General features: G+C 39.9%; 1 protein-coding gene across 6 annotated transcripts in view; it reads left to right on the plus strand.

Moving 5' to 3' along the window:
• ZNF407 (zinc finger protein 407) overlaps positions 1 to 23,554 on the plus strand; it is a 384,238-nt gene that overhangs the window by 249,815 nt on the left and 110,869 nt on the right. For all 6 annotated transcript variants that reach the window (XR_001361154.1, XM_005861574.2, XM_005861575.2 and 3 more), the window contains one exon: positions 3,994 to 4,114. Coding sequence is in view for 5 of the 6 variants with exons in the window: in XM_005861574.2 (XP_005861636.1) it covers positions 3,994 to 4,114 (121 nt within the window). In the remaining variant the exon portion in view is untranslated. The remainder of the gene's footprint in view (positions 1 to 3,993; positions 4,115 to 23,554) is intronic.

Raw genomic sequence — 23,554 nt, forward strand, 5'->3', positions numbered from 1 at the left:
AAATACATGTAAATCACAACTCTTATAAAGGATATGTATTTTCGATATATAAAGAACTCTAAAAACACAATTATAACACAGCCAATTTGAAAAGGTCGAAAGATTTGAACAAGCACTTCATCAAAAAATATAAATGTATGGCCAGTATACATATGAAATGATCCTCCGCATCATTAGAAAAACAGATCCAAAGAACTGATCACACCATATGTCTGTGATGATGTAGAGCAAAAGCAACTCTCATACACACCTGCTAGGACTGTAAAATGGTCAAACCAATTCAGAAAACAGTTTAGCAATGCTTCACAAAATTAATGTACCTACTCTAGAACCCAGTCATCTGACTCCTAGATACATACCTAAGAGAGGTGTAGGCCCAAGCAGAGACTTGCTCATGAAGATTCATAATTGCTTCATTTGTCATACTCCAAAATGAAAGGAACTCAGACGTCCTTCAGTAGATGAACGGGTGAATATCCCCTATTATCTCTCAAATGAAAGCAAAACTTGCCATTGTCATGAAAGTGAGTTTTTATATAAGTCAGTTAGTATAACTGAGTTGTCCACAGCAATTAAGAAGCTGAGAATAGTCATGTTGACCCTGGTTGACCACTTGATTGGAATCTTGTAGATGGTATTTATTTTAAGGACACATGGCTAAAAGAGTAAAAAATCCTCTCAACTCCCAAGATTTTTACTGTGCTTTGTCTATGGTCTTTTGTTTTTCAAGGATAAATAAAGTATTTCCTGCTAGGATCTGCTAAAGAATATCTTGATGTTATATTCACTGTTAATTATCTTAGGTAAGCTATAGGTTTGTCTCTACTGGAAGTGGGACCTGGGTGAGATGCATTGCTGTGTGAGAGGACTGCAGTAGTCACTGGTTAGGCAGTCCAGTCACATAATGATAAAAATCCCAAGTCATTGAGCACCCTGCTAAGTGCTGGACACATGCTTTGTGTTCTTTTATTATTATTATTAAAAAATTTTAACATTAACACTATTGCAGATGTCCCCATTCTCCCCTCTTTTGCCCACCGCCTCCCACTCCCACCTCCTCCTCCCTTGGCCTTCACCACAATATTGTCTGTGTCCATGGGTATACATATACATTCTTTAGCTAATTCCTTAACCTCTTTATCCAGTCACCTCACTCCTCTCCCCTCTGACACCCACCAGTCTGTTCCATGTATCCATGCTTCTGGTTCCATTTTGTTTATTTTGTTTAACCCTCACAATTACCCTGCTTGATGGTGGAATTACCCTCCTGATTTTGCTCAGGGGATTTTACAGGTAGGGAGTGAATTATGGCAAAACCTGGATTAGGAAACCAGAAGTCTGGCTTCTAACTGCTACCCTGGCTGCAGAGGCAGGTAAGATGTATGTGCATCAGTTAAGTGTTATGCAGTTATGGTCAGGAGGTACATTCCAAGATCCTGAGTGATGTCTGAAACTGTGGATAGTACCAAGCCCTACATTACTATCCTATATAATAAAGAGGTAATATGCAAATTGACCATCACTCCAACAAAGAAGATGGCTGCCCCCATGTGGACACAAGATGGCCAGCAGGGGAGGGCAGTTGGAAGGGACCAGGCCTGCAAGGGAGGGCAGTTGGGGGCAATCAGGAGTGCAGGGGAGGGCAGTTGGGGAGGGCCCAGGCCTGCAGGGGAGGGCAGTTGCGGGGGACTCAGGCCTGCAGGGGAGGGCAGTTAAGGGTGACCAGGCTGGCAAGGGAGGGCAGTTAGGGGCAATCGGACCAGCAGGGGAGGGGAGTTGGGGGGGACCAGGCTGGCAGGAGAGGGCAGTTAGGGGCAATCGGACCAGCAGGGGAGGGGAGTTGGGGGGGACCAGGCTGGCAGGAGAGGGCAGTTAGGGGCAATCGGACCAGCAGGGGAGGGGAGTTGGGGGGGACCAGGCTGGCAGGAGAGGGCAGTTAGGGGCAATCGGACCAGCAGGGGAGGGGAGTTGGGGGGGACCAGGCCTGCAGGGGAGGGCAGTTGGGGGGACCCCAGGCCTACAGGGGAGGACAGTTAGGGACGACCAGGCTGGCAGGAGAGGGCAGTTAGGGGTGACCAGGCCGGCAGGGGAGGGCAGTTAGGTGCAATCAAGCTGGCAGAGGAACAGTTAGGCGTCGATCAGGCTGGCAGGGGAGTGGTTAGGGGGGTGATCAGGCTGGCAGGCAGAAGTGGTTAGGGGCAATCAGGCAGGCAGGTGAGTGGTTGGGAGCCAGCAGTCCTGGATTGTGCCAGCTTGGAGAGGGTGCAGGCTGGGCTGAGGGACACACACCAACCCCCGATGCATGAATTTTGTGCACCAGGTCTCTAGTACACATATATCTATGATAAAGTTTAATTTATAAATTAATTTTAGTAAGAGATTAGCAATAATAAAATAAAACGATTATAACAATATGCTGCACTAAAGGCTATGTGAATGTGGTCTCTCCCTCAGAATATTTGATTGCACTGTATTCACCCTTCTTGGGATGATGTTAGATAAGACAGTGCAGATGGGATGAGATGGAGTGAGGAGAATGATGCAGCTCTGAACCATAGTGTTAGGCTACTGTTGACCTTTGACTTTATGTCAGAAGAGGATCATCTGCTCTGTGACGATGTCCATGGTTGGGTGTCAGGAGCAGACAAGATTGATGGGTAGGAAAATTCAATATTTTCGGACCACGGTTCATCAAGGGTACCTGAAACCTGCAAGTGAAATGGCAGCTAAGTGGGGACGGCTGTATGTAAAATCAACCCGTCATACTCAGAATTTCTGTGACCAGTTTCCATTGAGAAGGGCAGTACTTACATTATACCTTATGGGGAAGAGGTGGTGAGGATTTCTCTAGTTCATCGCTGTCCAATCAACCTGTAATGTGAGCTACACGTGTCATATTTAGTTTCCTGGTAAGCACATTGAAAAAAGAAAAAGTAACAGGTGAAATTACCCTTTAAGTAGTTAATTTAACCAAATACATCCAACTTATCACTTCAATATTGTATCAGTATAACATTATTATCAACACTTCATGATGTTTTGTTGCAGGAGCTTGAAATTGGTGTGTGTATTGACACTTCTACTAGCACATCGCCACTCAGAGGCTAAATTTTCATCTAAGGCCACAATCTATGTTTACATTGATAAACTCTCCTTCACAATGTAGATTCACATTCCCAAGCTGCCCCAGATAGACATACACATTCTTTCAATAAGTGAATCCAGTATCAGTTTTAAATTTTAAAGTTAAATACCACGTTTCACGTGCTCACCAGTCAGTGTAGCCAGTGGAACTAAAAACTGATAAGACTCGGTGATTTCTTCGAATGTGTGTGTGGAGGAGGGGTGAGTAAAGGAGAGAAAGATGCCTATCGAAGGGCAGCCATGAGTCCTGTGTGAGCCCCTGAGCCCCTGAGTCGTGGGTGAGATGTATGTGTGGATAGATCTGTTATATCTACCTGGGAGATAGAGTTTAAGCGCTAGTGAATACCAATGTGAATGTTTCTTGGAAGCCTCTGTTCCTTTTATTCCATTTAATGAACGGTAATTTCCCTTGACTTCTAACAGTATTTCCTTTGGTACCAATGTATACCTTTATTTTATTATTTTTTTTCATATTTACCTTTAAGATTATAATAAGTTTTGTACTACATATTCATTGAGATTTTTATAATGGCTCTAAGGTAACATAGTTTGTCAAATGACTTCAAATACGGTGCTAGGCCAGAGCTAAAATTTAAATTCCTGTCTGTAAGTTACATGTGAACTATAGATTGTGTACCATTCTTGCATTCCAATAGAGAAATAAAAATTGGGGCTGTCTTTTTTCAAACTCTGGGAATAAATTTTAAATGTCCCAAATATGTGTAGCATTGAACTGTACTCTTAAAATTTCATGGAAATAAGTTTCTTTTTAATTGTTAATAACAGGTTTATCCCTTCATTTCCAATTTTTATGATTATTCATGTACAACACTTCTTGATGTATTACAGGGGAAAAGCCTTTCAAATGTGACGAGTGTAACTTTGCCTCCACAACCCAGTCTCACCTGACTCGGCACAAGCGGGTGCACACGGGAGAGAAGCCCTACCGGTGCCCCTGGTGTGACTACAGGTAAGGACTCTTTCTGAGCAGGTAGAACACTTAGGTCACCGCCAGGGGTTAAAACCCAGTTAAAAGTTACAGAGCAGTGTCTCTGGTAAGCATGAATTAGCACAGTTGAAAGCATCATTCACTAGTTTGGGAATTTAATTCACCACCTTATTTTAGTGACTCTTAAAAATAATAAAATTCTTTTCAATTTTCTATAATCTTTACATTTAGGATTTACAATCCTTTGGTACACCTGAATTTCAAGTGATTTAATTTCTTGGCCAAAGTAAGGAACCATTTCACTTAACCAGTCATTCAGCGCATATGGCTTCTTACCTGCTATGGGTGAAGCACTCAGGCAATGGAGATAGCATTAGAAAGACTTCCTGCCTTTAAGGGTGCTGTAGCATAATAGGTGACCTGTAATGTTCAGAAATCATTTCAATACAGAGGCTCTGGGTAAATACAGAAGCCAGGGCCGTGTATGGAGAAGGAACACGTTTGGCCGGAAAGAGTCGTCCTAGCGGAGCAAGCATTTCAGCCGGTTTAGAAGATTGGTCAATTTCAGACACATGCATGCTCTACAAGCAATCAGGAGATATTGGCAGAGTAGCATTTTTATGTTCAAGGTATGTTGGAGGTCATGTGTGCTTGTGAGGTCCATATGACAAAGGGCCCTGCCTGTTGCAGAGTTGTGGTCAGTGGCAGCAAAGCAGACATGCAGAGAAGAGAGAGATTCAGAAACTGGAGTCATCCTCTGTGACCAGGTGTGTGTAGGAACAGAGGGCAGAGGGACAGTAAGATGGGGATGATGTTGCACCTGGAGCGTGTGAGTGAAATCAGCACTCTTGAGGTGTCTGTGAGACACCACAGGGTGTGCAGGCAGCGAGTGACTTCTACCTTAGGAGCTTCGCCAGCAAACTGTAGCCTGAATCGTAGTGGGAGGGCCTTCTTCATGCTGGAGTGGAAGCTCTGGTGGTGCCTGTTACACAGGCTGAGAATGGTTCTTTCAGCACAGCCGCCTTTGTTAAATATTATAATCTGTACCTTAAACCTGATGCCCTCTTTATTTTTTACTTATTTATTTTTTAAATTTAAATTCTTTAATGTGTTACATAAGTCTCCTTTTCCCCCCATTGACCTCTCCTCGGCCACCCCCAACCCCTAGCACATGCCCTCACCTTCCCTCCCGCCCCCTGTCTGTGTCCATTGGTTATGCTCATATGCATGCATACAAGTGCTTTGGTTGATCTCTTACCCCCTCACGCCCACACCTTCCCTCATAGGTTGGATAGTCTATTCGATGCTTCTATGACTCTGGATCTGAAGCCCTCTTTAAAAGACTGGTTTTTGTATGTCTCTCGATGTACCTTGGTGCATTCAGTAAATATATTGCCATAATCTTTATTATTATCCTCATTATTGCATTAAGTTTTATTTTAGAGGTCATCTAATAGTACAGAGATATTACAGATATATTTCATTCATTAATTATTCATTCTTTCAACATTTTATGAGTTCCGTCTTTGCTGAACAGTAGATTGGTGTTTCTTGGAAGTTTGGTAAAATGGTGACCCGATTAGAGGTAGTCACAGAAATTCTAAGATGCTCATAACTTGAGTTCTTAAAAAATAAATGTTATTGGAGGCTCTTTTTTCTTATTAAAGAGGTCATACCATGTAGTTGCCTTCTCTATAAAACACAAAAAAGAAATTAGTAAGTTATAAAAATTTCCCTTAATTATCACTCCTACTGTTAGGATTATATCTTTTTAGTCTATACTGTATGCATAAGGTTTGAGTTGTTGTTTGGGGCTTTTCTGTTTCTTTCATTGTAAATTTTATATTTCACATTTAAATTGTAACTACCCTTATGTTTAATTTATCTTGCATAACTATGGTTTTCAAGCTGTTATTTTTAAGTAACAGAACTATTATTTCAAACAAGGTCATGTATAGACCCCGTATATATTGGAAAAATGGGAGAATATTGGGTGAGGATTAAAAGAGAAAAGAAAAAGACCTATCTAGATTTTTGTGCTTATCCATGTTTGTGTTTTTAAGGAATTGCTAGAAGTATGATTTAAGGATTTTGATAGTATTACTACAAAGGCTGGAATTGAATTTTGTTTTGCTGATTAGGACTGTGCTTTAGTAGACTCTTAAGTCTTTGTTTGCATAAATATATTTCAAAATATTTCAGGTTTCCTCTTTGAAATTATCTTATACCTTTGCTAAGGTTGAGGTTATATCACTTATCCATGTGATCTCCCTGAAATAGCATCACTTCCATTGAGACATGCACTTGAGCCAGCCGGACCCATCTCTGTTAGCTGTGTTAGACCTCTGTGTGCACCACAGTGAAAAGGGGATGTGTTTTCTAAGAATACTGTGCCTGTCCCATGAATCAGTACTCAGGATATTTAAATGTAGTCAAATCTACCACATTTTCTTTTGAAATGCTTACAATCCTTGATAAAAGGGTGATTTTATATTAAAAAATTTTAAATAATTGTTATTGAAAGAATAGTTTGAACAATTTTTGTTCATTTGATTTTTATTATTCTGTGTACATATGATTAGGTTTGCTTTAGTGAACAAAAATACAGAAAACTTGCAAATATATGAATGCTTCTGAAGTTAGGGATATGAATGAAATGTGGAATTTACAACAGATACCTTTATTTTCTTGTTGATAAGCAAAAGATTTAAAAATGAGCAGATAATTAAGTTCAAAATGATTGTTTTGGTTGCATAGCATAAAAAATGCTTACCATACTTACCTCACAACAATAAGAAAACATCTTCTCTCACAGGATCAAGTAAATTTGAATATATATGATTTCTATATAATGAAAATATCTACAAGATAAAAATTTCTATAAGATGAATACATTTGCTAAGAAGATTAGGTCATATTTATGTTATTGGTACCTTTCCATAATAGTTTATTACTTATAATACTTAAATAATTTTTCCCACTTAGATTCTTATTTATTTAATATAGATACATAAAAGTAATTCCTGTAGAGTATTCTTATCTTTGCCATTATTAACACTTATTTTCAGGTAGGTAACCATCATTAGAAATTGCAATATTATTTAAATTTCATTTGAAAATATATTTTTTCATTTTATAAATTGAACATTAGTGCACATATACTAGTAGTAATAACTATTTATGAAAAATGTGGATATAGATTTGTTTACAAAAGAATTTTATAATTGGTCTTTTGAACCTGGGGCTATTTTTCAAGTTTGCATTATTAATTTAGGCAATGACATTTCATTCTATTTAGATGTAAACATGTACCCCTTTCCTAAGCTTTTACTGTCTAAAATATTCAAACATCTAATCAATTACAACTCAGTATATTTTATCATTACTCCAAAATTTTTTCACCATTAATTATTATTCATTATAATTTCAAAGCATAAATTGAGATTCATAGCAACTGTCCTATATTATTTATGCAGCAAATTCATTAGATTTGTTTCTACATTAAAATGGAAACAATCTAACATTTTCTATATTTTTATTTCCCTTTGCTATGTATTGTCACTTTTATATTAATGAGAAATAGAAAAGCTTTAATATGTTGTAAGTACCCTCTCTAACAATGTGAATCTGTTTCCCTGTAGATTTATTAATATTAAACTGTACACTATTTCACCGAGGGCACTGGCTTTCACGTAATACTAGGTGGCCCTAATTGGACTTTCTTTTACATGAATAATCTTCTCATTGGCTTCCATATTTTTATTTAAGATTTATGGGGGAAATACAATAAGTGAATGTTAAATAGTAAATGACTGAGAAGTCACAAAAAGTAACACAAAATACTACCTGCAGTATTGAAAATATTAAGGATAATTCTATGCTGCACTTTGTTATTTTGTAAATTAAAGAAAACTAAAATTTCAAGCCAAACTCTGGCCATTTGATCCTTTATTTATTGCATCACTTTGATTGACCTTGGAGTAAGCTCACCTCTTTAAGACTCTGCTTTGGGTCAGATTTTTCTCAACTGCATAACAGCCTTAGTACTTCCAACCATACATACACTCTTTAAAAAGTTTTTTTTTACTATTCTACTTTTCATTTTATTCACTAATTTTGTTCTCATTTTAATTACTTGAAATTATAACCCCAAATAGAAATAGCTGAGGAATAAAATCTATAATTCCTGCCTCATATTAAAGATTTACTTTATTGTTTTGCTAAACTTGTAGGAAATACTCTTTAGTTTTTTCCCCCTTACTTATTGGTTTACTTAGTTCTTGACCATTGTATACCATAGAAGTCATTGATACTTTACGTTTTGATCTCATGAACAATATTCTTTCCTTTTTTGGGTGACTGTAACATTGAATCCAGGTGTGGTATCCAAATAGAAATTTGCTTTTTGTGATACTTTCTAACATCTAAATATTTTGTCTAGTATTTTTTATAATTGAATTCAGTAGGTTTTCACACATATGAGTGCTATAGGTAGAATTAGCTGTTTGTCACAAGTATTTGTGTACTAGAAATGTTTTGTCAAACGATAACTTTTAATTTGATTGAATTCTATCTTAACTTTGCATTGTGCTGGAAGCATTTTGGAGGTAATTTTAAGATGCAATACCAGAAAACCATGCTTGCAAAAATTCTTTACTTCCCCTTTAAAAGTTTGTATTACTTTCTCAAACATATATTTCTATAAAGTGTCTCATTTATGAAAATTTTGTAGGTCTTAGATAATATTGTGCATTTTATGTAATTTGCCGTGTGAACATCTTATGTGTCTTATGCGTAAAGCTGTAAGGCCAGCTATTTTAGGTGTTGTGGCCGCAAGAATTCAGTGTGCAGTAGGATCTGTGTCCTTGTCTGCCAGGGTGTCATCAGCATCCTGAGCTAGGGAGATGGACTCCACAGGGGAGACTTTCTGCTTTTGGGTGATCTCTTTAGAGAGTTTCAGTTTTCCTTTGGCTTCCTGTGCAGGCAGGTCTCCAGGTTGTACCAGGGAAAACAGTGGATAGAACAAACTTGCATTTGCTCCGAATAATGACAAGGAGGAAAAGTAGGTGTTTGTCTGGGTAGTAGAGCATCATAGATACCAAGGTAGAGAAGTAAAATCATATATAACCAACAAACAGCATCCATTTCTTGTTCCGAAGAGTCAGAGGAAGCATTTATTTCTTTTGGGTGATTTTGAAGTTCTTAAAGGAATAATGATACTACATGAAATTAATCAAATGATGCCTCAAGCCTAGTTATATCGGAATAAACTTTAAATCATACTATTTTATCAGCAGAATAAGTCAGAGATAGGCTAATACTGCATGATATCATTTATATGTGGAATCTTAAAAGTAAAATTAATACAAGGTTAAATTCATAGAAACAGGAGCAGAAATGTGGGTGTCAGGGGCTGGGATGGGAAATTGGTGTTCCGACTTTCAGCTCTGAGATGGACAGGTCTGAGGGTCTAACAGCAGCATGGTGACTGTGGTTGTTAATCCTGTTGTAAAATCTAAATTAGCTGAGAGAGTAACTCCAGTGTTCCCTCCTCCCAGCACCCCCCCCCAAAAAAACATAAATTAAAAACAACAACACTTTTTTTGTCATTTAAAGTGCAAGTCAATACTATTTTATTTATCTCAATTATATAATCTCTTTATATTCTACTTTATTGTAACTGCTTATCCAGTTAGAATAAAAAACAAATGCGCTAACCTAAAAATCCAGTTACTTTGCAAACCATGATGATTCCAAGGCTGTCTTCAGATTGTAGAGCTTCTTTTTGAAGGCAGTGTGTCCCTGTGTGGTGTGTGGTGTGGGCAGTACCTGCTCCTGAACTGCCCCTCCTGCTCTCCCCGCCACAGTTCAGCCAGCCACAGGCAGGTGTCAGTGTGGCGGTGCTGAGGGAAGCTGGTTTGGTCATTGAAGCAGAGATGCTGCCTCTGAGGGGCTGCTGGCATGTGTCAAGGTGACATTGTGGAGTTGGGCTGTCTTTCTAATGGAATGTTGTTTCTGGTAAGTTTAGGTTGGATTTTTTGAGAGCATCCCTTACAAAATGACATAATTGTATCTTCAGGTTTTCTATAATGAATTACGAAACTAGCTGTTTGTAAATGTATTGTAAATGTATCCTCCCCCTCCCCCAAATGTTTCAGCCGAAATTGGATTCTTTCTGAATAAGTATCTTCTCATTTTCTCTGATCATTTCTTTAGTGAATTTCATTTTTAATATAATCATGGTTTTGATTTGGTTCTGTGTTTTCCATACTGTGAGTGTCAAGCTGATTGTCATACCTAACATGTCTTACCCATACTTTTCTTTTGTATCCTGTAACACCTAAGCACATGGGCTTCTTAAAACTTTGGTTTCAACCTGATAGTCTGTCCTGACACAGCACATGTTTGTCAGGCCTTTAGTTAATGTTGGTAAATGCTCATCTAACAAAACTCATGTAAGTAAAAAGAATCTGTAGATTTGAAAACAAATAGATTCCATAGCATTAAAAATTGCTAATTGGTTCAGATATTTTTAAAAGGAAAAAAAATCTAAGATAATTCCTTTTGTTTATCAGTACAAGAAAGTTGTTTTGTTGGTTGATGGAGCTGAAATAAGCTTTGGGATCACAGATTAATTAGGAGACCCATTTGAACGCAAAGTGACCACACACTCCCTGTGCTATCTCTTAAAGTAGAAGCAGATAAACATGTTTATTTAACCTGCTCTCCTCGAATCCCAAATCCAGTCATTATAAAAGGACCAAAGCTATCTTTGGGGATGGTCTTTCTACAAGGAATTACTATGGACAGTCCCTTGGGTGGTAGTTAGATATATCTGTATATATTATGTTAGAAAGGAAGGCCTTAGAGATGAAAAAAAAATAGAAAATATTTTTTGGGGCAATAGTCTGTTGCATAATAAGTTATTCCTTAGACACTAGAGCTATTATCACACAACAAAACACTTGACTGTGTAACTATCTATATCTCCTGGCATTGGAGGCTCATGCCATGTGCTTGTTAGGGAAGCTCTGTCATTGCCAGGAGGGCTGGCAGCAGTGAGTGAAAGTCAGGCTCAACCTTTCATGTGTGGGTGGGTTTCACCCCTGAACTGTGGGTGTGGAAGAGAACAAAGCAGAATAAAGGAGCTTTGAAGTAAATCAGAGCATGTGACCAGTTGTCATTAGTTCATTGAGAATGCAATATATTAGTTATTTCATTTTATTTTCAGATCATTTGTTTCAACATATTCTGAAGTATTGCCTCTCCAGGCCTGTATAATTGTGGAAGAAAGAGAAAGAAGGCAAAGTGGGACCATTTAGAATGGGGTGACATAGCAGTGTGTGGGGCACAGGGAGTGAGGGCAGCATCTAGGCCAGCTTGGCATCTCCACCGTGAGCTCCTTTAATGGGATGAGCTGAGGCCCTTGAGGTGGTAGCGTGTGTTTCTGTTTTGCTTTCCCCTAAGAATGTCTGTAAAAAACAAGATTACATCATTTATGAATCGCACGTCTTTATTTTCTCAATTAAGAGAACGTAGCACAAACTTTTTGTTGATTTTTTTCCTATTTTGATGATTACTGGGTTTGTGAGAACATCTATATGGCAAGAAGGTCTCCTGAATTTATTTTCTTTTGGGGAAAGTTTGTAATTTGTTCCTTACTGCAGAGCAACCTTGGCCAGGGCTGAGGTGAGAACCACACTGCCACTTGAGAGGTCCTCATTCCTGGAGGAGGAAAATGAGTGTGCTTTGGGACCAGACTTCACCTTCATTGTGTTCAAACTTTGGAAATGCCCACAGGCTATCCAAACAGAGTCCTGTCAGGTGTGGTTAATACTGATCTAGTTGAACTTGAAGGCATCGGTGCGATTGCTATTTCCCTTGGAAAATGTGCAAAGTGGAAAAAGCAGAGGGCAAGTAGCACCTTGGGAGAGGCTGAGAGGTAGCCTCCCACATCAGGTGTGCAGTGACAGGAGGACAGTGCAGGCCGCCTGCTTGTCACCGAGAGGCCACGGCTCTCCTGGGAAGACCCACTGTGGCGAAGTGACGGGAACAGAAACTGAGAAGTGAAGGGATGGTAGGAATGTGTGCTGACTGGTCGTGGAGGGGCTCTGACTGGATGGCTACTCTGTGAAAACCCTGGGGAGATGGTGGCAGGAAGAGCTCGGGATAGAGGAAGCGCATATTGTGTGTGTGTGTGTGTGTGTGTGTGTATTTTCATTAGTTTGCTTAAGATTGCTCTAAATTTTACTTAAATGCTTACCTGCCATGAGGAAAGAGCCAACATTTTACCTAATAGCATGGAAGGTTGAGGTGTTGTGAAGCGTGAGGGGCACCAAGGAAGTTTTGAGTAATCCTCCAGGACTTGTGGGAATCAGAGCCATGCCTCACTGCTCCCTCCATGGGATCTCTCTCTGGAGATGGGAATGGGGCTTCAGAATTGCTGGGTCTTTCTGTCCATCTGCTAGAACAATGTTCCCGCATTGGCGGGGATGGCACAGCACCAGTTGTCACCTGTGTCATTTTCAAAGTTTTGAATCAAGAATATGGAGACTATAATGGTATTATTCTTCCCTCCCTGCCACACACAACCAAACATTTCGATTTTATTTTCTTTACATGAAGAATTTCCACAAAATGCTACATTACTTTAACTGTTACATGTAATTCAGAAATTTGCTGGGCACTAGTTAACAAGTCAGTGTAACCACTAAGCACACATTCATTGTAAATGTCGTCTTTTAAAATGTGACATCTTTTCTATGACTTATTCTAAACAATTTTTGCTAATGTCTCAAGGTTTTTCTAAGACTAGTAAATCTAACAGGCCACTCTAGTGACATCATTAGCCATTTATTGTGATGACACCAGACTCCCACCAATATTTATAGCCCATTCCATTTGCTTTACCTACCTTTTTTGTCTGGCTTACAACAAATAATTGTAAATTTGGTGTAGGTCTTTCATCAGCCATGGTCCTAATTACATTTTCTGTGTACATCTGTGCTATAACTTCTGTTGTACTGTTTTAGATTGACCCCTACCACCTTCAAATTGTCATATTTATAGAAATGTGTAACTGCTGCAATGGTGCTACCAAGAGAAAGGCAGCAATAGGGATCCTGGTGGTGCTGGAGTTAGTGTGATAATAGGAAAAGTGAGGGCAAATCTGTTCCTTCTTAGGGTGAGAGGGACATGATCTGTTTTCTGGACTTAGGGTGTGTGACAACCGCTGAGTATTGTCAGTTGTCCTAGCCACTAAAAAGTGAACCTAAGTCATAGATTGTTCACAGGCTGACGCGTGCCGCTTTCAGCAGTCACTGACATTTGTGTGGCTTTCCTTTGTTTGATTCTATTGGAATTTTTGCTGCTTTGTTTCATTATAAATTACAGTCACCACATGATGGTTATGCCTACATCTCAATTTTTGGTGTTAGCTTGGTTTTTAACTTTAAAAATGAAAATTGAGATAGTTCTGTACATCTCGCCACAAATGTTTGGCATCATTTCTCTAACTACAGATAAGGTAGTAGAAGTGGTCACCACAGCTCCTGAAGGGAGTGTGTTTTAGTATCACCTGCAGCGCCTTATTAAAATGGTCGAGGCTGCCACCTTCTCTAGGCCAGCTCAGCTTTCTGAAGGAAGACGGGCCCAGAGACCCCAAGCAGGAGTGGGGAGAACGAGCCAGTGTGTCACTGGGATATGTCCCATCAGATTCCGGCAGCCAAGTGCCTGTGCCTGAGAAATGTGTGGGTGGTATCAGCATATATATGTTTTAAATACATGTTCTTTTAATTTAATGATTTCTGTATGGCCTTTGAAAAATATTATGAATATAATGATTATACAATCCAAATCTTCTTGAGTTATGGGGACTAGTTTTCAACTACATATGCACACACATACATTAACTTCCTTACATCTCTTTTTAACAAAACAATCTTAAAACATTGTGTGCTCTGATGTGAAAGAGGCTCCAAACCAGGTTCCTGTTTTCTTTTTAAGGGCTTTTGTAGTTTAAAAGTGGAATACATGTTTCCTTTAGCTGTAAAAGCACAATCAAGGCACCGTGATAAGTGAGTCAGTATTGTAAAAGTAAAACGGATTTTGCCTTCACTCACATGAGCTATAGGAGGAGGAAGCTTTATTGTCCCTGGGAAAGTGATAAGGCAGAGTAATTGTATATTATACTGTCCCGGAACATCTGCCTGAAGACTGTGGAGCAATTCATCTATCACGGGCACTCCGCGTGTTGTGTCTTCCTGCTTTAACCCGTCCCCACTGCCGGCCTGCGCAGAGGTTCTGATAGGGACTGCGCCTGGGCTGGGGCTCACATTAATCAGTCCCCTTGTTCAACACTGCAGCTGACATAATTACAACCTGCACACAGCAGTTATTCACGTCGAGTCCTTGTCACTCGTGGTGGAAACTACAGCGCTGCGATCCCGGAGGAGATTGCCTTATCACGGAGAACAAGGGCCTCAGGAGTGGGAGAGAATAGAAATGGGAAAACATCTTGCGGGAGTACTATATATTCCTTTAAAACAAGACATTCGAGAGACTCACCCGGACACAGGGGCATTGTGTGCAGGCACTGAAATGAACCAGTTAGTGTTTTTAAGTGGGTTCTGTGAGCAGTTTTATAAAAATATACACAGATGATTAAATATGGTCAGTACTCTTTTGAATTTAGTGACTCTTCTCTATTAACTTTTTCTTCAAATGGGATCATATCAGCTTAGAATTATAAAAGGTTTAAATGCTCCTTGATAGGACGCAGTCTAACAAAATGAATAAAGTATGCATTTTAAATCTACTATCAGGCATCTATACACTTAACTCCGAGAGCTTTGCAGGGAATAGAGTTAGAGCCAGGGCAGGATTCTTTAAAAAGACTTTGAAAGATAGGGAAGTGCCCCATCCCATGGGCCAAGGAGCAGAAATATCGACCGAGGAGCCGGAAAATAACCCTTCTGTGCTGAGCTGCACCTCCGCACTCTAACCTGCACAGGTGGAGTGCCAGCCGGTTCCTCTCATGCCCATTTGTGAGGGTGTGGTGTCTGCTTGGCACTGAAGAAGCTTTTACAGTCTCAGGCAGACCCTTCCCTACCCCTACCAGACCTGGAACCTGTGTGCCTGTGTGATTTATGTGGTTGTCTGCAAAACTGGTGAGCCACACTAGTATGTGCAGATGCCAAAAGTGGCTGGTATTACAAACCCAGCTTTTTTATTTTTCTCTCCCACTTTATTAGATTGTCCAAAGTAAAACCAGGGTCTGGTCTAGACTCTCGGAAATATTGTGAAGCATGTTTTTGGATCAGGAACACTTTTGCTTATATCACCTTAAGTTTGCAAAGGTTTCCACTAGAGCGGTGGGGAACATCTGGCCCACGAAATCATTTGGTCTGGGCCTGCCAAGGCATTAGGGGTGAGTTAATTAAATGTTTGGCTAAATATAACAGGCTAATTTTTAAGTTGATAATTTTGTATGGCCCACCAATGATGTTATAAGTATCCAAATGGCCCTTGTAGAAAAAAGGTTCCCCACTTCTGCTAGAAGAAACTACAGTATATTTTCATATGTATATATACACACATCAGAGATACATAAAACTTGATTTGTAAAGTAGTATTTTTTGGAGGTGACTCAACGTTTCGTGCATGCACATCTGTGTAGTTCAGGCCCCCGTGATGTGTCTGCACCTTTTAGCCCTCCTTAGCCTCTCACAAATGCGATTTGAATGGTTGCTGGGACAGAGAAGGTGGCCAAGGCTGCACTTTATCATACTTTTTCTTTAAGGCTTCTCACCCACATAACTTCCTGGTTTTCAGCATCTCACTTTGCCCAGTTTAGCAAGCTAACAGGAAGGGAGAGGATGACACGCACTCCAGAGACAAGGAGTGCGTGTATCTCAGAGGTCCATTCTTAACATCGTGGCCCAGAAGCAGGGAGAGAACCTCACCAGCGTTGGGCACACCGGGCAGTTAGTGGGAAGAGGAGGAGGCTGTGCAGGGCTAATCCGGCATTCTGGTTTTCACACGTCATGAGCTTCCAGCGATGGTGTTAGCTCAACCTTGGAAATTATTTTTGTGGTCAGATAAGTTTGACGAGCACTCTATATATTTCACCCTTTTCCACTTCTTCAGGCTCATAATGAACAGCATGTTAAAGATTCACAATATTCCTATCATAGAGAAACATGTCATTTTGTTTAATGAAGTATGTGAAACTTTGGTCAGCAAGGCCTTTTCCCCAGAGCCCTGTAGAGATCATGCTGGACGAAGTATGCTGGAATATATCTATTCGTTAAAGGACAGACAACGATAATAACTGCGGCACATTTCTCCCTGGGACTCGGGGCATTAGTTTCTCAAAAGCACTAGTGTAAGGCACCTGATCCCTGCTCAGCTTACTCAGTGGTTTCACTTATGTGAGCATTCATTCAGCCTTTTGACTTGGTGTCAGGTGAAAGTCTATGAGGTTGTGCTCCTTTCTCTAAGTTGCTCTTTTTCTAGACTGATGACATATTAGTATATTAAGAAGGAAAATAGTTAAGAAATGTATTTTTTTCTCTTTGGGCTGGAGCAGAAGAACCAGGAGACATCAAGATCTAGAGTCTGCACTTGCCGGTGGCTCTCTTTCCTTCCCACAGCCTGTAGGGCAGCCCGAGTCCTGCACAGGTGCATTTTGCAATTCTTATTTTTTCAAAGCGTGTGCTGGTGGCTGTTTTTGAAATGCTCAGTTCTCACTAAATAATTTGGGTTTCTAACAGAGACAAAGCTCAGTGCCACTGCCTCCAATTTCCTCCCTTGCTTTTTCATTATTTTACAGTAGAGTGGGAAGTAAGAAGGAGCTCATTAGGTTGAAAGCAGGTCATGGCTTTTGTCTGTTGTAGGCGCCATGTGCACAAATTGAATAGAGGAGTAACTTGTGGATGTGGATGTGGGACCTTGAATGGTGAAGAAGAGGTGGGGAATTACATACTTACTGTCAGGACACAAGGAGCAGTGTAACAGTCTGCAAAATTCCTGTTTGATAAACCAGTCTGAGGCACTGGTGAATCCATTGTAAGTGTGTGGTTAGATGTTTTAAAATCAGGTTAGTAGAGCATTTTGAATAGTGGGAAAGCAAGATATTTTCAGGGCATCCTCAATTAAAGATATCACTGAAGGGGTGGGGAGTGTAGCAATCCTATAAGTGACAGCTGGAATTTTCAACTCTGTTTGAAAGTGATGTTTCACCTAATGAAGCCCAGCCTTTTGTTAAAGTTATTGATATACATGACTTATATTCCTATCAAATCATATTTGCTTTGAGGACATATGAAAAATGATTCATTTTAATGATTATTTTATGGAGTAGACAATAAATAATAGGATGAATAAATCTATTTTGAAAATAATATGTCAGTACATAATTTTTTTGTAACCACAGACTTTCCACATAAGCCAGAGCAGTGATTAGGCTGAATCACTTCTGTTGTGGAAGCGCCGCCCAGGGGCTGGCTCCTGGGGACAGTCTAATGGGGTAGGCCGGCGCTGTGGCTGCCATGTGGCTCTTCTCCATGAGCACATGTGTGTCGGCTGCACTGAGCATGGCCGTGAGTGCTGGGACAGCAGCACAGCCTGGCACCTGCATACCTGGTCCACTCGAGCAGTGAGGACGATCAGTAGTGCACCACTTGTCTCCTGCTTCTCTGTCTTTACAAGTTCCTTTTGCTTCTAACACTCACATAATTATAGCTGAGAAATGCAGAGCTCTTTCCAACCAAGATTCTAGAAATACTTTCTTCTAGCACTTTTATGATTTAGTGTTCTTATGTTAATCTTAAATTCCAAAGGACATTTATTTTTGCATGGACCATAAGACTATAACTTATTTTTCCATGTAGTAGGCAGTTGACTCAACACCATTTGTTATATACACCATCATTCCTCCTTGATCTGAAATGACCTTTATATCTCTTTGTCTTCTGGTGATAGCATTCCAAATAACATTTATCTATTTTCTAAACATTGTTGACAGAATGCTCCATTTTAGGCAGGGGAATATGAAATTCTTTATTTTTGTATAGCTTCTATCCAGTTTTAAATTTAAATAGCACAGATTGGTAATCTGAAATTATCCAGCTCTTTCCTCATGACCCCATTAGTGAGAATGTAGGTGGTAGAGGGCTGTGTATCCTGGGCTGTGCTACGTGAAGGGAAGCAAGGTTTGAGCTTGTACATAGGAGACTTTCTTCCAGCCTGCAGTGATTAAGCAGCTGTGTGTTTCTCTCTCCCACAGAGAGTCTCAGGCTTGTTAGACTGGTTTTATGCTCAGGAAATTTGTAATTAAATACTGCTGGTTAAAAAAAAAAATGTGGTAACTTCTCAAGTTTAATTTATATAAAGCTTTTTATTTTTAAAATTATCACTTACTCACTTTGGATTCACGTTATAAAGATATGGCAGAAACCCCTTTCCACTGAACTCTTGGATAAATGTGTACTATAGTGAGGAGTATTGATACACTTAACTACAAGGCAAGTACAGAAGCTCAAAGAGTATATTCTGAACAGGCAGGAAAAAATTGCATTTCCAAACATATACACATATATACACTATATAACTTTCAGGAATCTATTTTTACTCAAATGAATTGAAATTGCTTTCCATAATCAGTAAGAAAATTGCTAGTAATGATCCAGATAGTTGAACTGTTTGCATTTAACAGGAAGACTGGTAGTAATAATAAAAAGTGAATTCAGTACCTACCGCATATTCTGTACATATTTAATGTCATTCCCCTTAACCCTCATGAAGCCTTATGAGACTGAAAAATAAAAAGTGTTCCTTGATCAGAAAGTGTGGGAACCAAAGTGTTAAACAAAATTAACATATTTCTTTACGTAGAACTAGAGGCCCGGTGCATGAAAATTCATGCACTGGAGGGGGGGGGTCCCTCAGCCCGGCCTGCCCCCTCTCACAGTCCGGGAGCCCTCAGGGGCGGGAGGTGACCTGGCGATCAGGGGAAGGTGACGCCCCATCACCCCTCTGCTGCTGCCACTGCCGGCAGCACAAGCCTCAGCTGGCCCTGGTTACCTGAGCCTCGGGCGGCCCTGGGCAGCTGGGGGGCAGAGGGGACTGCGCGCCGCCATCTTGTGGCTGTGGGCGCCACCATCTTTGAGGGTGGGGCAGTCAATTAGCATATTCCCTCCTTATTGGCTGTGGGCGCCACCATCTTTTGCGATGGTGTGAGGGTCAATTAGCATATTCCCTCTTTATTAGCTAGGATTTTCAGAATTTTTTACATCAATTTACACACACAACAGGCCAAATTGGTACATTCTAATAAATACATAGAAATTGCCTGTGTCTTAATGATGGTAATTTATTATTGGCTCAGGTCTCTCTAGTCCTGTGGTCAACTCAAGATGTTTGCCAGGCCAGCTCAGGACCACAGTAGTGACTGGTGACATGGGACTGGGGTAGGATTTGTGATCTGGGGAGAAAGCAGCACAGAGTGTGCCCTCCACCAGAGGTGACCCTCCTGCAGCATGGTTCATGCGATAGATTGGCACCTGTGTGGACAGGCCAGCAGACCTACAGGCACACCTTGCTTTATTGCGCTTCACAGACACTGCATTTTTTATAAACTGGAAGTAGACCCTTCATCAGCAACAAAAATCACAACTCTCTGAAGGCTCAGATGAGGGTTAGCATTTTTAGCAATAAAGCATTTTTTATTTAAGGTATGTGCATTGTTTTTATAAGTAACCCTGTTGCATACTTAATAGGCTATAGTATAGTGTAAACATAACTTTTATATACACTAGGAAACCAAAAATTTTGTGACTCACTTTATTGTGATATTTGCTGTATTGCAGTGGTCTGGAAATGAACTGCAATATCTCTGAGGGACACCTGTAATAGAAAATCCAGTCTTAGCTGGTTTGGCTCAGTGGATAGAGTATCAGCCTGCTGACTGAAGGATCCTGGATTTGATTCCGGTCAAGGTCACATGCTCCGGTTGCAGGCTCGATCCCCAGTGTGGGGCGTGCAGGAGGCAGCCAATCAATGATTCTCTCTCGTCATTGATGTTTCTATCTCTCACTCTCTCTTCCTCTTTGAAATCAATATATATATATATATATAAAGAAAGTCCAGAGCCCTGGCCAGGTAGCTCAGTTGGTTGGAGCATCGTCCCATATAGCAAAAGGTTGCAGGTTTGATTCCCAGTTGGGGCATGTATGGGAGGCAACTAATCGATGTTTCTTACACCAATGTTTCCTTCTCCCTCTCCCTCTCCCTCTCCCTCTCCCTCTCTCTCTTTCTCTCCCTCCCTTTCTTTCCTTTCCTCTCTCTGAAAAGAAAAAAAATCAATAAAAACATATCCTTGTGTGAGGACTTAAAAAAAAAGTCCAGAATTAGCTTCAAATAAATAACATGTTGATGAAGGTGCCATTTCACATCTGAGGGAAAGATGGGCCATCTTTAATAACTGGTAGTGAGAGATCTGGCTGGCAGTCTGGATTCACATTTTATACCATGCTCTAGGATACTTTTCAAATGGATCTAATGTTTAATGGAACATGGTGCAACTATACAAGTCATAGAACCAAGTCTAGGGCAATTATTTTATAACCTCCAAGTAAAGAAGCCAGAACAAAAGATGAATGAAATAAAAAACTGCTTTTCATATGATAGCATAAGCAAAGTCAAAGGAAAAAATTGAAACTAAGGAAAAAAATTTGTGACTTTGTCATATAGGCCCTCTTCTTAATGAATAAGAGAATGACTAACAACCCTGTAGAAAAAGAAAAAATATGAGTAGATAGTACATAGAAAATACATATGGCATTTCCGTATTTGAAAAGATTCATTCATTACAGAGAAGTGCAAATTGAAACTTTTAGAAATTAAAAATTGAAACTCCAGTGAGCTATCATTCTTCACCCACCACATTGGCAAAAATTCGAAAGTTTGGTAACACTGCATTGGCAGAATTGTGCAGAAACAGGCTCTCTCAAACATTGTTGGTGGAAGTATAATTGCTACAACTTCTCTGGAGGGCAATTTGGCAGAATTTATCAAAATCACAAAAGCATATGCCCGTTGACACTTGAAGCAGTTCCACTTGGCATCATGAGATTCTCTTGGCATCTGAGGAATGGAAAATGTTGTAACATGCTCAGTCACTGCAGCCTTGTTTGTACCCACAGATGATTGGAAACAACCTACATGCCCATCATTGGAGGATCAGTAAAGTAGATCACGCTGTATCCTTGCTGTGAAATACTGCACAGCTATTAAAAAGGAGAAGAAGAGGGTAGAGGAGAGGGGAGGGGTAGAAGCAAGAGGAGAGAGGCATCAAGACGCTCACATGTATTAATGGGAAATAGCCCCACACCTCACTCGCTGTTAGGTGAAAAAAAGCAAGGAGCTGAGGCGTTATGCTAACAAATTTATGTACAGTGTTGGGGGGAAAAGAACATACAGCATATCTATGGCTTGAAAAGGTCGATTTTACTTCTCCCAAAGACCGATAAGAAGTTATGAATTGTACTTCCCTGGCCCAATGGGGGTGGTCTGGGCAGCATGGGCAGTAGTAGGAGGGAGGCTGACTGTATGCATTGTTGGACGTGGATCTTTAAATACGTGAATGTATGTTTGTTCAATAACTTCAGTGGTACTTTCAAAAAATAATCAACATAAGATAAAGGAGGAAAACAGTAGTAGAATTATTTTTAAGCTTCTTCTCCTTCAGTTAAAGAACATAGATTTAAATTTATATGTTTTATCTTAATAGGCAGTAAGTGTATATGTAGTCCTGACAAGTATTTTTGTGGAGTTTAGAAGTACTCGTGGTTTTGTATTTATTATTTTAAAATACATTGCCTTTGAACCGAATAAAATATTTCTTCGCTACATACTTTTTTAAGAAACCCTAAAATTAGCTCCCATGTTGAATCCTTTGCTAATTTTGGCTGTGATAGATGATAGATAGATAGATAGATAGATAGATAGATAGATAGATAGATAGATAATAGAATGATTGCTTGATAGATGATAGGTAGGTTGATGACAAATAGATAGGTGATAGGCAGATAGATAGTAAGCTGCCTCAAGATTTTCAATGTGTTGTATTCAAAATTTAATCTGAAATCTCCTTGTGACTTAAAATGCCTTTTCATAGACACAGTTCATGCAGGTTGTGGTCCAGCCAGCACTTCATGAGTCCCTGGTCCTCACCAGGCCCCTGCACCTTTGTGCTGGATCACCTGCCTTCCCTTGGAGCACTGCCCCATCCCTGCGAGGACTGCCTGTGTCTGCCCTGGTCCTTGTCCCACACTGTCCTCATCACTGTTGCTTCGTAATAAGCTTGAAATGAGAAAGAGTGAGTTTTCCAACTTTGTTCTCTTGTAGGATTGTTTTGACTCTCTAGGTCCCATGTGTTTCTGTATGAACTGTAGGATTAGCATTTCAATTTCTATAAAAAATACAGGTGGGCTTTTGACAGGAATTCCATAGACTCTGTACATCATGAGTATTGTCATCTTAATAAGATTCAGTCTTCCAGTCTATGAACATGGTCATAAACACAATCTCTACCTTACCGTCAGTGTCAACCAGGACACATATCAGTCCCCCACTCAAAGACTACGTGCCCAGTTGGCTCAACTGCTGCTTTTTCCTGGGGATCTAGACATGACCCTGTTTGGAATGCTATCTAGATCACCTGACTTCTGCATGACCTGTCCTTGATGAGCCACTTTGGTGGTGCCATTCCAGTCTCTACCCGAAAGTTCTGTTTTCTGAAAGAGTCACTTTTGGGCTAAATATCATTCAGAATTATTTAGCAGAAGGAGTCCAGTCTGTTTATTATTTGATTAATCTTGTGACATGTTTAACCGAATGTTGCGTGATATTCTCAAGTGTAAGGACTGTTTGCCCCTACTTTGTACTTATTCTCCTTTAAATGATGGTGACATAATATGTTATAGCTTTTACTTTTTTGGCTTGGATTGGAATAGTTCGGTTTTTGTAAGTGAGAAAAGCTTTTTATCTCAATATCTTAAAAAGTTTTATGTTGCACAGCATTAGATGTGGAAAAGTAGATTTTGACAGCATACAAATACAGTTACCCATGAGATATAGGCAACGTATCTGTTCTCCTTTTTTACATGTATTTAATGTTTCTTATGTGTGTGTATAAAACAGACAATTTAAATACATATACACAGATGTGCTATACTTAAATGTATATAGTGTATAGATAGCATAAGTAAAAATATATGTGTATATATTAAGTTCCATAGCACTTTTCCTCATTTTAGTCTGTATTTTTTTAAATTAAATCTTTATTGTTCAGATTATTACATTTGTTCCTCTTTTTTCCCCCCCATAACTCCCCTCCTCCCAGTTCCCGCCCCACCCTCCGCCCTCACTCCCCACCCACTGTCCTCATCCATAGGTGCA

The sequence above is a fragment of the Myotis brandtii genome, unplaced genomic scaffold, assembly GCF_000412655.1.
Source record: "Myotis brandtii unplaced genomic scaffold, ASM41265v1 scaffold154, whole genome shotgun sequence".
Lineage (NCBI taxonomy): Eukaryota > Metazoa > Chordata > Mammalia > Chiroptera > Vespertilionidae > Myotis > Myotis brandtii.